The sequence below is a fragment of the Esox lucius genome, chromosome 9, assembly GCF_011004845.1.
Source record: "Esox lucius isolate fEsoLuc1 chromosome 9, fEsoLuc1.pri, whole genome shotgun sequence".
Lineage (NCBI taxonomy): Eukaryota > Metazoa > Chordata > Actinopteri > Esociformes > Esocidae > Esox > Esox lucius.
This window is the reverse complement of record NC_047577.1, coordinates 390578-406222: the sequence shown is the minus strand read 5'-3', so window position 1 is coordinate 406222 and position 15645 is coordinate 390578. Positions and strand designations below refer to the sequence as shown.

The 15645-nt window shown below is 43.3% G+C and overlaps 1 protein-coding gene across 1 annotated transcript; it reads left to right on the top strand.

Annotated features, from left to right (window-relative positions):
- The first annotated feature begins 4448 nt into the window (after nt 1-4448).
- Nucleotides 4449-14570, top strand: fscn1b (fascin actin-bundling protein 1b). The gene is made up of 7 exons (XM_029122117.2): nt 4449-5033; nt 5245-5295; nt 5522-5933; nt 9189-9345; nt 9671-9792; nt 10183-10353; nt 12838-14570. The coding sequence occupies exons 1-7, from the start codon at nt 4641-4643 to the stop codon at nt 13041-13043; spliced, it is 1512 nt and encodes a 503-aa protein (XP_028977950.2). The 5' UTR covers nt 4449-4640; the 3' UTR covers nt 13044-14570.
- The last annotated feature ends 1075 nt before the right edge of the window (nt 14571-15645 follow it).

The window sequence follows — 15645 nt, the reverse complement described above, 5'->3', positions numbered from 1 at the left end:
GGTGCTTCACCCAGATGTGCTCGTCACTCACTCCAACTCATCGCCGGTCCGTGTGAGCCGACGACGCCACACACTTTTTCAGATTCAGCACATGCCCCTCTGAATGTCTGTGCACGGTACTGCTCCCTAAGTAAACTCCAAGTTGTACAGAATTCAGCTGCCAGACTTACAAGGACTAAATCAAGGTCTCATATAACCCCTGTGTTGGCAGCTCTACATTGGTTACCAGTGAATTTCAGAGTAGATTTTAACATTTCAAATCACTTTTAAGGCACCTCATGGTCTGGCACCTGATTACATTAGTGACATGCTCAACCCATACTGCACTGTTAGGCCTCTCAGATCAGATGAAAAAGGACTTCTGTCTGTTCCAGTGTCTAGACTGAAAACTAAAGGGAACGGGGCCTTTGATATTTGGGCCCCTAGACTCTGGAACAGCCTACCACAGAATGTCAGAGATGCTATGTCAGTGCATTCTTTAAAATCTCAACTAAAAAATTTTTTTTATAAGATGGTTTTACAAATATTTTATCATTGTGATTTTATATTTTGTTTATTCTTTTTACTTCTTGTACTTTTTAAAAATTAATACGTTTTCATATATATTTTTTTTACTGTATTCATATTTTTTATTGTGTGTTAAGCACTTTGTATAACTGTACTAGAAAAGAGCTATACAAATAAAGTTATTATTATTATCATTATTACTACATCGATCAAATATCTATCTATATATCTTGTATCTATATATTTACTATCTATTTACAATCTATCTCTCTGTATGTATATAGACTATATAGATAGATCTACTATCTGATATCTATCTACAATCTATCTCTCTGTATGTATATAGACTATATAGATAGATCTACTATTTACTATCTATTTACAATCTATCTCTCTGTATGTATATAGACTATGTAGATAGATCTACTATCTGATATCTATTTACAATCTATCTCTCTGTATGTATATAGACTATATAGATAGATCTACTATCTGATATCTATCTACAATCTATCTCTCTGTATGTATATAGACTATATAGATAGATCTACTATTTACTATCTATCTACAATCTATCTCTCTGTATGTATATAGACTATATAGATAGATCTACTATCTGATATCTATCTACAGTCTATCTCTCTGTATGTATATAGACTATATAGATAGATCTACTATCTGATATCTATCTACAGTCTATCTCTCTGTATGTATATAGACTATATAGATAGATCTACAATCTGATATCTATCTACAGTCTGTACACTTTTCATTGGTCAGTTTTCAACTCTGTCTGTGGTCTTTCCTCATTACTCCTTCTCTCCCACCTTTCTCCCCCCTGCTCTCCCCTCTATCCACCCTCCTCATTACTCCTTCTCTCCCACCTTTCTCCCCCCCTGCTCTCCCCTCTATCCACCCTCCTCATTACTCCTTCTCTCCCACCTTTCTCCCCCCCTGCTCTCCCCTCTATCCACCCTCCTCATTACTCCTTCTCTCCCACCTTTCTCCCCCCCTGCTCTCCCCTCTATCCACCCTCCTCATTACTCCTTCTCTCCCACCTTTCTCCCCCCCTGCTCTCCCCTCTATCCACCCTCCTCATTACTCCTTCTCTCCCACTTTTCTCCCCCCTGCTCTCCCCTCTATCCACCCTCCTCATTACTCCTTCTCTCCCACCTTTCTCCCCTCTGCTCTCCCCTCTCTCCACCCTCTACCTCTCTTCACCCCCCATCTCTCTCAGAAAACAAGCAGGCGTCTGTCAGCTCTGAATATCTCCACCCATGTGGAATTAAATAATGGCACAACTCACGAATCCCAGATACACTGTTGAAGCTTGGGGTTAGGGGTGAAGCAAGGTTAATGTGTTGATGGTTCCAATGAGCCACACAGAGCACACCCAGAACCAGAGTCCAAAACTGGAGTTTACAACCAAAGTCCAAACTGGCATGCAGAACCACAGTCCAGTAAGGCATAAACATTAAAAAGTAAGAAGTAAAAAGTAAGACTGGTTGCATCCTTGTTGTACTAGGATCTGTAGGGGAATAACCCCACTGTACTATGATCTGTAGGGATAACCCCACTGTACTATGATCTGTAGGGATAACCCCACTGTACTATGATCTGTAGGGATAACCCCACTGTACTATGATCTGTAGGCGAATAACCCCACTGTACTATGATCTGTAGGGAATAACTCCACTGTACATTGATCTGTAGGGAATAACCCCACTCTACTATGATCTGTAGGGAATAACTCCACTCTACTATGATCTGTAGGGGACAACCCCTCTGCACTAGGAGATCTGTAGGGGAATAACCCTTCTGTACTAGGATCTGTAGGGGTATAACCCTTCTGTACTAGGATCTGTAGGGAATAACCCCTCTGTTCTAAGATCTGTAGGGAATAACCCCTCTGTACTAGGATCTGTAGGGGAATAACCCCTCTTTACTAGGATCTGTAGGGAATAACCACTCTGTACTAGGATTTGTAGGAGAATAACTCTGCTGTACTAGGATCTGTAGGGGAATAAACCCTCTGTACTAGGATCTGTAAGGGAATAACCCCTCTGTACTAGGATCTGTAGGGAATAACCCCTCTGTACTAGGATCTGTAAGGAATAACCCCTCTGTACTAGGATCTGTAAGGAATAACCCCTCTGTACTAGCTACTATGTACTAGGGTCTGTAAGAGTACAATGCCCACAGAGTGGTCCTGCCAACTAAAGAGTGACAATGACAAGGAGCATAACAAAACAAATATAAATATTAGTTGTTTATGATTTTTGTGGACCTTTCCTGGCTACAACAGGTCAGAAATCCTGCTGCTGTGATTGGACATTGCTTTTGCCTGAGAGATCCAGGTGTGTTCAGTGTTCTTTGTACATCTGTATGATCAAAGGAAAATACTGTGTGTCTCTAATGTGGTCATACATCAGGCAGGAGGAAGTGCTGTTTCCACATCATTTTGTTGGCAGTGTGAACATGGATTGCCAAACAAAAAAGCCTGCCTGAAGTGTCCTCTCTCTACAGTCGAAACCACATTCACGGAGTCTGTACAGGTCTGCCTGAAGTGTCCTCTCTCTACAGTCAAAACCACGTTCACTGAGTCTGTACAGGTCTGCCTGAAGTGTCCTCTCTCTACAGTCAAAACCACGTTCATTGAGTCTGTACAGGTCTGCCTGAAGTGTCCTCTCTCTACAGTCAAAACCACGTTCACTGAGTCTGTACAGGTCTGCCTGAAGTGTCCTCTCTCTACAGTCAAAACCACGTTCATTGAGTCTGTACAGGTCTGCCTGAAGTGTCCTCTCTCTACAGTCAAAACCACGTTCACTGAGTCTGTACAGGTCTGCCTGAAGTGTCCTCTCTCTACAGTCAAAACCACGTTCATTGAGTCTGTACAGGTCTGCCTGAAGTGTCCTCTCTCTACAGTCAAAACCACATTCACTGAGTCTGTACAGGTCTGCCTGAAGTGTCCTCTCTCTACAGTCAAGGCAATCACTGAATCTGTACGCAATCAAGGCCAATCACAGAGTTTGCACAAGGCCATGCTCACTGAATCTGTACATAGTCAAAGCCAATCACTGAGTCTGTACATAGTCAAGGACATGTTCACTGAGTCTATACATAGTCAAGGACATGCTTACTGAGTCTGTTCATAGTCAAGGACATGTTCACTGAGTCTGTACATAGTCAAAGAAACGTTCACTGAGTCTGTTCATAGTCAAGGACATGCTCACTGAGTCTGTTCATAGTCAAAGACACGTTCACTGAGTCTGTACATAGTCAAGGACACGTTCACTGAGTCTGTACATAGTCAAGGACACGTTCACTGAGTCTGTACATAGTCAAGGACACGTTCACTGAGTCTGTACATAGTCAAGGACATGTTCACTGAGTTGGTACATAGTCAAGGACATGTTCACTGAGTTGGTACATAGTCAAGGACATGTTCACTGAGTCTGTACATAGTCAAGGACACGTTCACTGAATCTGTACATAGTCAAGGACATGTTCACTGAGTCTGTACATAGTCAAGGACATGTTCACTGAGTCTGTACATAGTCAAGGTATTTCTTTATTTAGTGTCAGTCCCAGTGCTCATGTAGTCTGGTAGCCTCTCTTTAGGTCAATGTATCTAATCTGTATAATTTTGGGAATTTTTTTACCTGCCCCTCTGGCATTTATTCTATCTTTCTCTGTCATTCGCTTTCTCTCAGGCTCTACCTCTCCTCACTTTCTCTCACTCACCTCCCTCCTTTCTCTTTCCTAGCCTCTCTCTCTCACTCTCACTCTCTTTCCAAACCCCTCTTCCACTGTCTTTACATAAACACAAACATTTTTCTGTAACTGATCTCTGGTCATACTGACAGTTCAGGTTTCTATTTGCATGCAGGTGGTGGTGTGTCTATGTCGGTTTGTTGGGGGGGGGGGGGGGGGGGGGGGTCGTGACGTCATTTGGGTTATTAGAGCCGTCCTTGCAGCGTGAGGCTGTCCGGAGATGCAGTAGAGACAGACTAGATTCACCCGCGTGCCAACTCAACAGACCATCACTTACACGCAGCACAAAGAACCTCTATTTCAATCCACGAACTGAATAACCAGAGCTTCACGTGCGCGCAGCATACGAGGTCAGGACCATGTCTTCCAACGGGTGTTGTACCAGCGGCGGTGATATCCTGCAGATACAGCTCGGCCTCATTAACGCCGGGAATAAATATCTAACAGCTGAAACGTTTGGTTTTAAAATCAACGCCTCCGCCTTGAGCCTGAAGAAGAAGCAGATGTGGACGCTGGAACAGAACACCGCCGAAACAGGAGACGCCAGCGGCAACGTGGTGTTCCTCCGCTCTCATCTTGGACGCTATCTGGGAACCGATAAAGACGGGAACGTTAAAGGGGAGAGCGAGTCTGGAGACAAAGACTGTCGGTGGGTCCTAACGGCGCACGATGACGGGCGCTGGTCCCTGCAGTCCGAGACCTATGGTAGATACCTGGGAGGAAGTGAAGACCGGATCAGCTGCTTTGCTCAGGTACATGAGTAATATGTTGACCTAGTGTGTGGTGTGACTCATTATACTGTATCTATGGCTGCGCTTTGTTGATTTAGAAAGATTGATTGGTATCACTGGAGTTACTGTGTGTGTTTGTGTGTTTGTGTGTTTGTGTGTTTGTGTGTTTGTGTGTTTGTGTGTTTGTGTGTTTGTGTGTTTGTGTGTACGTGCTCCTGCGTGCCTGTTTCAGACCGTGTCTGCAGCAGAGATGTGGTGTGTCCACCTGGCCATGCATCCACAGGTAATACTACCCCCCACTCCAATTCTTGTTCCTGTCTAGGTTCAGGCCATACTAGGGAGTTGTTCTGTGCATCAGCTTGTTGCTGGCTCTTTGGTGTTTCGGGCTGGGTGTCTGAACTAGCACTTTGTGACAACCACTGATGTAAAAAGGGTTTTATAAAATACAAGTGATTCTCTGATTGACACCCCACCCCTGCTGGGCTTGGACCTGCTACTCCTGCCTCCAGGTGAACCTGTTCAGCCTGGCCAGGAAGCGTTATGCCCACCTGAACCTTGACCTTGACCATCCTGAGGTATCCACCAACCGTGACGTACCGTGGGGCGTGGACTCCCTTATCACGCTGGTGTTCCAGGACCAGCGCTACCACCTGCAGACCTCCGACAACCACTTCCTGACCAACACCGGCCGTCTGGAGGCCACGCCCAGTAGGAACACCGGTTACACCCTGGAGTTCCGCTCCGGGAAGGTGGCGTTCCGGGACTGTTCGGGACGCTACCTGGCGCCGTCAGGGCCGAGCGGGACCATGAAGAGTGGGAAGAGCAGCCGTGTCGGGAAGGACGAGCTGTTCTCCATGGAGCAGAGTCACCCTCAGGTGGTTCTCACCGCTGCCAACGACAGGAACGTCTCCACCAGGCAAGGTAGGACCGACGGAACCTCTGTAAATGAGAACAAGTCAACTTAACTGGTCGTTAATATGAGTGGAACTTTTCAACCACCTAAATGAGGAGGGGGGAGAGGAACATTTCCTCTGGTGACTTCACTGCGTGGTATTAGGGGCTCAGACAGGGTCAGATTAGTCTCCTCTCTCTTTTCTTCTACAGATTAGTGACTTGTCCCTCCCTTCTCATCCTCTTCTCCTGATTGAATCATGTTTCCAGCAGAGTAGGAAAAAAAGGCTTTCTTCTGACTTCCAATATTTTGTCTCTGGTCAGTCTATGTGCACTGATTCTGGACCTGTCAAAATCAAGGATGTCAATCAAAGGAAAACATTGACAATGTCAAATGTTAATTTAATTGCTCTATTTAGAATTTGTTAGCATTTATGGAAAATAAACATTTATTTTGGTTACATTTAATAACAATAATGATCAATTATAGTGTTGTTATTTAGAGATGTTGATTTGTTTGTTACTGATGATTAGTGGATGACTGTAGCTGTTGTTTCTGGGTTCAGCCCTCTAAAGGGTCACTGTTTGGGCTGCTGTGTTTGTAAAACAATGTGATGTTAATATTCTGGATCCGTGTGTTAGGTGAGTTCACCATGCAGTGTCTCTTCTCAGCATAGTGTTAAGGGACATTCAATTCATGAATTCCATTAATGTTTATGGTATTTCTCTGTGCACCTTGGTTAACATCTCTGCTAAATTGAACATGTACAATCAGCCAGGCTTCATCAGAAGGTGGATATTTGTAATTTTTAACCGACTGGCCCAGGTTGTTTCAGTGACGTGCTCCAGTGACACGCTCTGGTGATGCCAAAACATTCTACTTTCCCCTCAGATGCACTTTGTCACTTTGTCAGATTTAGATGCTGAATCAGAATAAACAAGGTGTCACTAAAACAAGTAGTTAGGTTCAGGGGTAATCATCCTGAGGCCATAGTTGGTTAGGTTCAGGGGTAATCATCCTGAGGCCATAGTTGGTTAGGTTCAGGGGTAATCATCCTGAGGTCATAGTTGGTTAGGTTCAGGGGTAATCCTCTTGGGGTCATAGTTGGTTAGGGTCAGGGGTAATCCTCCTGGGGTCATAGTCGGTTAGGGTCAGGGGTAATTCTCCTGGGGTCATGGTTAGGCTCAGGGGTAATTCTCCTGGGGTCATTGGACTTGGAAAGATGGGAGGTTCATGATTTTGCCTCATTAATTGTTGTTAATAATGTTATCCTAATAAGGCCAGGCTTTGTTTTGTTGATGACTAGATAATGTCAGCATGTAAATTACAAAACACTTCCTTCTATCTAGGATCAAACCCAGATATTGATTAGCATGGAAGGCGGTCAGTGTATTTGTATTCAAACCTCTCCTCCATCCCCACATTCACATGGAACACATTTTCCAGCAGAAATGGAATCTGTCCTTTGTGGTGTCCCAGTTTAGAATCTCAGAGTGGGGGGGGTAGAACTGCCTTCAGCTACTTTCAGAAGAAGCAAAATGACACGTTAAGAGAGGGGAGATAAAGGGTGAATTGGAGGGAGAAGGGGATGGGGGGGGACTGAGAGAGGGAGGGAGGTACAAAGAGAGGGAGGGGATGAAACAGGAAGTTTGTATGGCAAAGGACAGGAAATGTGTCACCATCTGCAGGATGAGTCTCTCATTCCTTTCAGATAGTTTTTCCTGAAAAGTATTCGGTGATGTTTATATTGTCCCTCTTCAAACATACAAAAATTTAACTCAAAGTTGGCAGCATGTGCATTTTATATAGACACTGTGGTAAATGGGAATTCTGGGAGGTGGGAGGGATTCACCACCGTTTATTCATCGACGTCTCCCAGCGATAATGATTGATCTTTAGTACCATCAATAAAGGATGAAATCCCAAACATCCTGTCATCTACAGTGTTTCGCAAACCAGTGATTTAGTATGTACCTCTGACAATATCACAGTGATTAGTATGTACCTCTGACAATATCACAGTGATTAGTATGTACCTCTGACAATATCACAGTGATTAGTATGTACCTCTGACAATATCACAGTGATTAGTATGTACCTCTGACAATATCACAGTGATTAGTATGTACCTCTGACAATATCACAGTGATTAGTGTGTACCTCGGACAATATCAGTGATTTAGTGTGTACCTCTGACAATATCACAGTGATTTAGTGTGTACCTCTGACAATATCACAGTGATTTAGTGTGTACCTCGGACAATATCACAGTGATTTAGTGTGTACCTCGGACAATATCACAGTGATTTAGTGTGTACCTCGGACAATATCACAGTGATTAGTGTGTACCTCGGACAATATCACAGTGATTAGTGTGTACCTCGGACAATATCACAGTGATTAGTGTGTACCTCTGACAATATCACAGTGATTAGTATGTACCTCTGACAATATCACAGTGATTAGTATGTACCTCTGACAATATCACAGTGATTAGTATGTTTTGTATTTCCAGTAGGTGAGAGGATTTTCCTTTAGTTTTGTAATTTAGTGACTGGGACAGAATGTCTAAGTGTCCTGATGTTTTGTTGGCTTGGTATTGGTTTGTGAACTTAGTTTCAGCATCAGCTGGCTGTGGGGGGCTCTTCTCTATGGTTTCCTCTTGGCATTGGAGGGGTTTGTTGTGTTGGAGACAGGGTGGCTTGTTAAAATATATTATACAATTTGGTGTCTCTCTCCTGTATATTAATCAGAAGAGGGAATTGTTCTTCTCTGCATGCGTTATTGAGTTTTTTTCTGTCCCTCTCTCTCTCTGATTCTGTCTCTTGAAGCCAGTTTCTCTCCACTTTTACATTGCAACCCTCTAATCAGGGACTTATGTATACTTAGGACACCAGGCTGTACCTGGGACACCAGGCTGTACCTGGGACACCAGGCTGTACCTGGGACACCAGGCTGTACCTGGGACACCAGGCTGTACCTGAGACACCAGGCTGTACCTGGGACACCAGGCTGTACCTGGGACACCAGGCTGACTAGACAAGTGTTGAATACCCCTGCCCTGCATGCCTACCTGAGCTCTTAGTTTTGACAACTCTTGCCTGTTGACCATCCCATTGCTACAGGAGAGCAGCTCCCAGTCAAAACTCTTCTTGATGCCTCAGGGTTGGAAGCTAGCATTGCGAAATCCCTGCCCATTTTCAGAAACCCATTCTCTTGTAAAGAAGACATGTCTTTCCTGTTACTGACCCGCTATCTTAAGATGAATTTATAATGCTCGCCAGGGATGGACTTGTCAGCCAATCAGGATGAGGAGAGCGACCAGGAAGTATTCCAGGTGGAGATGAGTCGTGAGAACAGAAAATGTGCGTTCCGGACTGCGGCCGGGAAGTACTGGACTCTGACCATCACAGGAGGACTGCAATGTACCGCATCCACAAAGTAAAACACCCACCTCAATCTCACCGTTAAACCTAACCTGAATCCTAACCCTTAAACCTAACCTGAATCCTAACCCTTAAACCTAACCTGAATCCTAACCCTTAAACCTAACCTGAATCCTAACCCTTAAACCTAACCTGAATCCTAACCCTTTCACCAACAAATTTTGTTAGGACTTTTTGGTTCTGAAATGGCAAGGAAACACGTACACACACACGTACACACACACGTACACACACACGTACACACACGTGTACACACACACACAGACATACACACACTCACTCTCTCAAAAGAGAAAATAAAATTGTGTGTGTGTCTGTAGGTCAGCTAACTGCCTCTTTGACTTGGAGTGGCGAGATGGGAGGGTGTCTCTCAGAGCCTCAAACGGGAAGTATGTTGTTGCCAAGAAGAACGGACAGCTAGCCGCTACCATCGACAATGCAGGTCAGTCTGTCACCATGGAGACCGCTAGCATATACCCATGTGCTTTATTGGTATACTAGCTTAGCATGTACCCATGGCCTTTATTGGTATACTAGCCTAGCATATACCCATGGCCTTTATTGGTATACTAGCCTAGCATATACCCATGGCCTTTATTGGTATACTAGCTTAGCATGTACCCATGGGCTTTATTGGTATACTAGCCTAGCATATACCCATGGCCTTTATTGGTATACTAGACTAGCGTTTTAGCTTTGCCTTTATTGGTATACTAGCTTAGGTCATTACTAGCTTAGGCCAATTAATTTAATCTTCATTAGAGCTTTGATTTATTATTGAAAAATCTAATCAGCTAATCCATCATTATGATCTGTTTCCTCTGTCATCCAGGGGAGTCAGAGCAGTTTCTGATGAAGCTAATCAACCGGCCAATCATAGTCCTCCGCGGAGAACACGGTTTCATTGGCTGTCGTAAGGCTGGCACCGGAACGCTGGATTCTAATCGCTCCTCCTATGATGTTTTTCAGCTAGAGTTTAAAGACGGAGCCTACAGCCTCCAAGGTACACACACACACACGCACACACACACACACACACACGCACACACACACACACACACGCGCGCGCGATACCAGAATTGTGACTTCAATACTGATATTAGGTTAATTATAAACCGTCTGTTTTGAATAGAGGGACTCATTAGAGAGTCTGTTTTGGATAGAGGGACTCATTCGAGAGTCTGTTTTGGATAGAGGGACTCATTCGAGAGTCTGTTTTGGATAGAGGGACTCATTCGAGAGTCTGTTTTGGATAGAGGGACTCATTCGAGAGTCTGTTTTGGATAGAGGGACTCATTCGAGAGTCTGTTTTGGATAGAGGGACTCATTCGAGAGTCTGTTTTGGATAGAGGGACTCATTCGAGAGTCTGTTTTGGATAGAGGGACTCATTCGAGAGTCTGTTTTGGATAGAGGGACTCATTCGAGAGTCTGTTTTGGATAGAGGGACTCATTCGAGAGTCTGTTTTGGATAGAGGGACTCATTCGAGAGTCTGTTTTGGATAGAGGGACTCATTCGAGAGTCTGTTTTGGATAGAGGGACTCATTCGAGAGTCTGTTTTGGATAGAGGGACTCATTCGAGAGTCTGTTTTGGATAGAGGGACTCATTCGAGAGTCTGTTTTGGATAGAGGGACTCATTCGAGAGTCTGTTTTGGATAGAGGGACTCATTCGAGAGTCTGTTTTGGATAGAGGGACTCATTCGAGAGTCTGTTTTGGATAGAGGGACTCATTCGAGAGTCTGTTTTGGATAGAGGGACTCATTCGAGAGTCTGTTTTGGATAGAGGGACTCATTCGAGAGTCTGTTTTGGATAGAGGGACTCATTCGAGAGTCTGTTTTGGATAGAGGGACTCATTCGAGAGTCCGTTTTGGATAGAGGGACTCATTCGAGAGTCCGTTTTGGATAGAGGGACTCATTCGAGAGTCCGTTTTGGATAGAGGGACTCATTCGAGAGTCCGTTTTGGATAGAGGGACTCATTCGAGAGTCCGTTTTGGATAGAGGGACTCATTCGAGAGTCCGTTTTGGATAGAGGGACTCATTCGAGAGTCCGTTTTGGATAGAGGGACTCATTCGAGAGTCCGTTTTGGATAGAGGGACTCATTCGAGAGTCCGTTTTGGATAGAGGGACTCATTCGAGAGTCCGTTTTGGATAGAGGGACTCATTCGAGAGTCCGTTTTGGATAGAGGGACTCATTCGAGAGTCCGTTTTGGATAGAGGGACTCATTCGAGAGTCCGTTTTGGATAGAGGGACTCATTTGGCAGGACTACAGGGTTCCCCCGACTCCTTAAAAAGTCTTAAAATAAAATCAGGTGAATTAAGGTCATAAGTTGTCTTAAATTGACTGGAAATTTGCTGTAGGTATTAAATGTGCAGATGGTGTGTTTAATTGTCACGCTCAGTGGCATGGTAGGTAACATGTCTAATTAGCGTCTATTTGCTGGATTAACTTAGTATTAGACAGTGAGAGACTCCACCATTAATATACATTTTACTTCTCCACTTCAACGAAGTCTGGCTGCGTATCATCTTTTTGTTGTCATCAGTAGTTGCTATATAGGGATGAGCCAAGGGGAGATGCATGTAGAATGGAAAACGGTTGGAGGAAGATATGTTTCTCCGGTGGCTGGTGCCAACAGGGAAGAAATATGAGTCAAGGTGCAATTTGGTGAACCTACCGTGAAATTGAGAAGAGAGCAGCAGAGCTACGCCACATTTTTTTATTCAAAAGATTTACAAAGCACAAGTATCAGGAGATAAAAGAACAATAAGAACAATGTAAGGCATGTAAGAAATAAGATATATATACAACAACTGGTACAGGGTTACACAACTAAATAAACAACTAGAAAACAAATACTGTTATGATGGTAAAGACAAGTAAGTCCACAGGAAACATGGCAATGGATATATAACTTATAGAACGGAACTGTCATAAGATATGAGGTATAATGACATTTAGACACTTTCTCCAAAGATATTACTGTAGTGATTCCATGGAATAATAATTGTTAACAAACAAGTAGAGTTCATAAAATAGCTTGCTATGCCACGGCTGGTATTAGGAAACAATGTAGGTGGGATATTGAACGGCGTAGGAGCTGTGCTACAACCATCGAGCGATCAGTCGCCATCAGCCGTCAAACCTTTAGGAACGCCCTCTTTGAAATAAATGACTGCTGCTGCACTACGCACGTTGCGTCACATCCAGGGGGTGTGCCCTGTGGGTGTATTGACTCATTAAAAACTCAGCATATGTTTTTCAGCTCTTTGGGCTTCTAGGACCACTGAACGTCACAACAGTTCTAGTACCATTTTTATATTTTATTGTATTGAAAAATTGCCACCGTTTTGGTATACTGTGCAACACACACACCAAAGGCCTTCTGGGTGGGCAACAAATACGATTCTTGGTTATTTTATTGTCAGACTGCAGGGGAGGTTCTTGTGTAATATTGTGTGCATATTCTATAATTTTATTTCTAGACTCCCAGGGGAAGTTCTGGTGTGTGGGGGAGGACTCAGCGGTGGTGTGCACTGAGGACCAACCCACCTACTTCCTGTTTGAGATGTGTGACTACAACAAGATGGCGATACAGGCGCCAGGGGGCCGCTACCTGAAAGGAGACCATGCTGGGGTGCTGAAGGCTAATGCTGAGGGGGTAGAGGGTGCTACCCTCTGGGAGTACTGAGGAATTACACACACACACACACACACACACACACTACATAGTTAACACACACCATATGGTTGTAGTAATGAATCCTTCACTTGCTTGTTATCAGTGATAAAAAAAGAATGAGTCAGAATGACCCAAATAACAAGTCTGAGTGAACAAGAGAGGCGGGGATTGATTCTCTTGTTAATTGATGGTGTACCTCTAAAAGATGTCCCCATGCCACACCCTAACTGAACTGTGTTCTGTTTCTGTTCCATGATTAAACACAAACAGCTCTATGGGTCTCAACAGGCAGGATTATTAAACAATTAGTAATAATACCACATGCGCCATCATATTAGTTTACAATTTAGAACTACCTTAAAGTATTCTGCTGGTTTAATTAAAAAAACATCTGAGAAAAAAATGCTTCAGAACCATCTCTTCCTTTTGAACTGGAGATCTGACTTGGTTATAACTGGCTACTCTAGGAGTCCTGTGGTGGTACACATGGCTGCAGTAGGCTAGGCAATTGGCTTTACCATTTGTTTTGGTTATAGCTCAACGCAGACAGAGCGCCTTTTGTCACAAAATGCGCTTTTACAAAACATCCAGCCTGAAACCGCAAAGAGCAAGCAACAACACTGTTGATGCACAGTGGCTAGGAGAAACTCCCTAAAAGGGGTGAAACTTAGGAAGAAACCTAGAGTGGAACCATGCTCGCAGGTGTTGCCAGTCTTCTGGCTTCACTCATTTAAGCTTAATAATGAATGAATAACTACAAAAATAAACCTGCTACCACAGAGATGTAGAGTCATCTTACAGGGAAATGATTATCTCATCTTACAGCTGTGCTGTTGTTAACCATTCCCGTAATCCATGCATCAAGGAAAATAAACGTTTTATATTGAAAAGATATGTTAAAGTAATGTTACATTATAGAAAAACATGGTTAGATTAACATGCGTAATACACATCTTCAAGGTGATTTTTAAGAAGCACCACCCTACCCATGTAACACACATCATCATGATGATGAAAAGCACCACCCTACCCATGTAACACATCATCATGATGATGAAAAGCACCACCCTACCCATGTAACACATCATCATGATGATGAAAAGCACCACCCTACCCATGTAACACATCATCATGATGATGAAAAGCACCACCCTACCCATGTAACACACATCATCATGATGATGAAAAGCACCACCCTACCCATGTAACACATCATCATGATGATGAAAAGCACCACCCTACCCATGTAACACACATCATCATGATGATGAAAAGCACAGCTCTTTACTGATCTAATACACATTTTCATGATGATGAAATGCACAGCTCTTATGATATATTCACCTTTCTGAAGCTTTTAGTAATCTAACATTGGGCTGTTCCATTGGCCCGTGACCACACTGAGGGAAACTGATTAGCTGTGCCTTGCATGGTTTTTCTATATGTGTTCATGTGTTTATTGGTATATTGAATGAGTGTTTTCTTTCCATAATGTGCCATTTATTTTTCAACCCAATAAAGCAGTTTAAAAAAGTGTTCCTGGGAGTTTTCTTTCCTTACTTGATTGACAGCAGCACATGACCTGATTGGTCACGCCTCTCTGGAATGTTGGAACACCTCATTCATGCTAATTTGCCATCCCAACTGCACCCCAACTCCCAGCTGTTGGCTTTAGGAAGTATTTAGACACACTTGAGTTTTTCACTCATGATTGGTTACATGTCTTCAATAATTGGCAAATCATTAGCACACCATAGCTAACACAACTGAAAAAACCTACGTTTTCTTAGCATCGCTAACACAGCTGAGAGGACCTATGTTTACTTAGCATTGCTAACACAGCTGAGAGGACCTATGTTTACTTAGCATTGCTAACACAGTGGAGAGGATCTACATTAACTTAGCATAGCTAACACAACTGAGAGAACCTACATTTACTTAGCATTGCTAACATAGCTGAGAGGACCTACATCAGCTTAGCATCGCTTTCACAGCTGAGAGGACCTACATTAGCTTAGCATAGCTAACACAGCTGAGCTGATTATTGTAGCCTCCATTAGATCAGCATACCTAACATAGCTAAGAGGATTAGTGTAGCCTCCATTAGATCAGTGTAACATAGTTTAGCTTCACCACGGTTGACTCCATACCTAATAGGCAATACAGACCTCATCCACCCACTTAGTTTGTACACATATATATGGAATCAAAACATACTTAAGTTATGAGTTTTTGCTTAAGTTAAAAAGACTCAAAAACAATTGAGTGATCCGTTCAGTTGAATCTGTTGTTTACATGACTAGCAGCAATCTTCTACAACAGCACTGGCAGGATTTTTACACTTTCTTTGAGCTCAAAGCATTAACAAATTCTATTTCTAAAACAAAAACATTTTGAAAATCATTCTGCAATAGAGCATGATGGGAAAACTGTTCATTGACTGTGGTCCAGCATTCAACACTATTGTTAACTCTAATTCATCACCTAGCTCAGGACACTCAGGACTGATTCTTAACAATGAGGCCCACCAGAGAACACCGGACCTGTCTGACCACCTACACCGACTCTACTGAACACCTGACCTGTCTGACCACCTACACCAACTTTAATG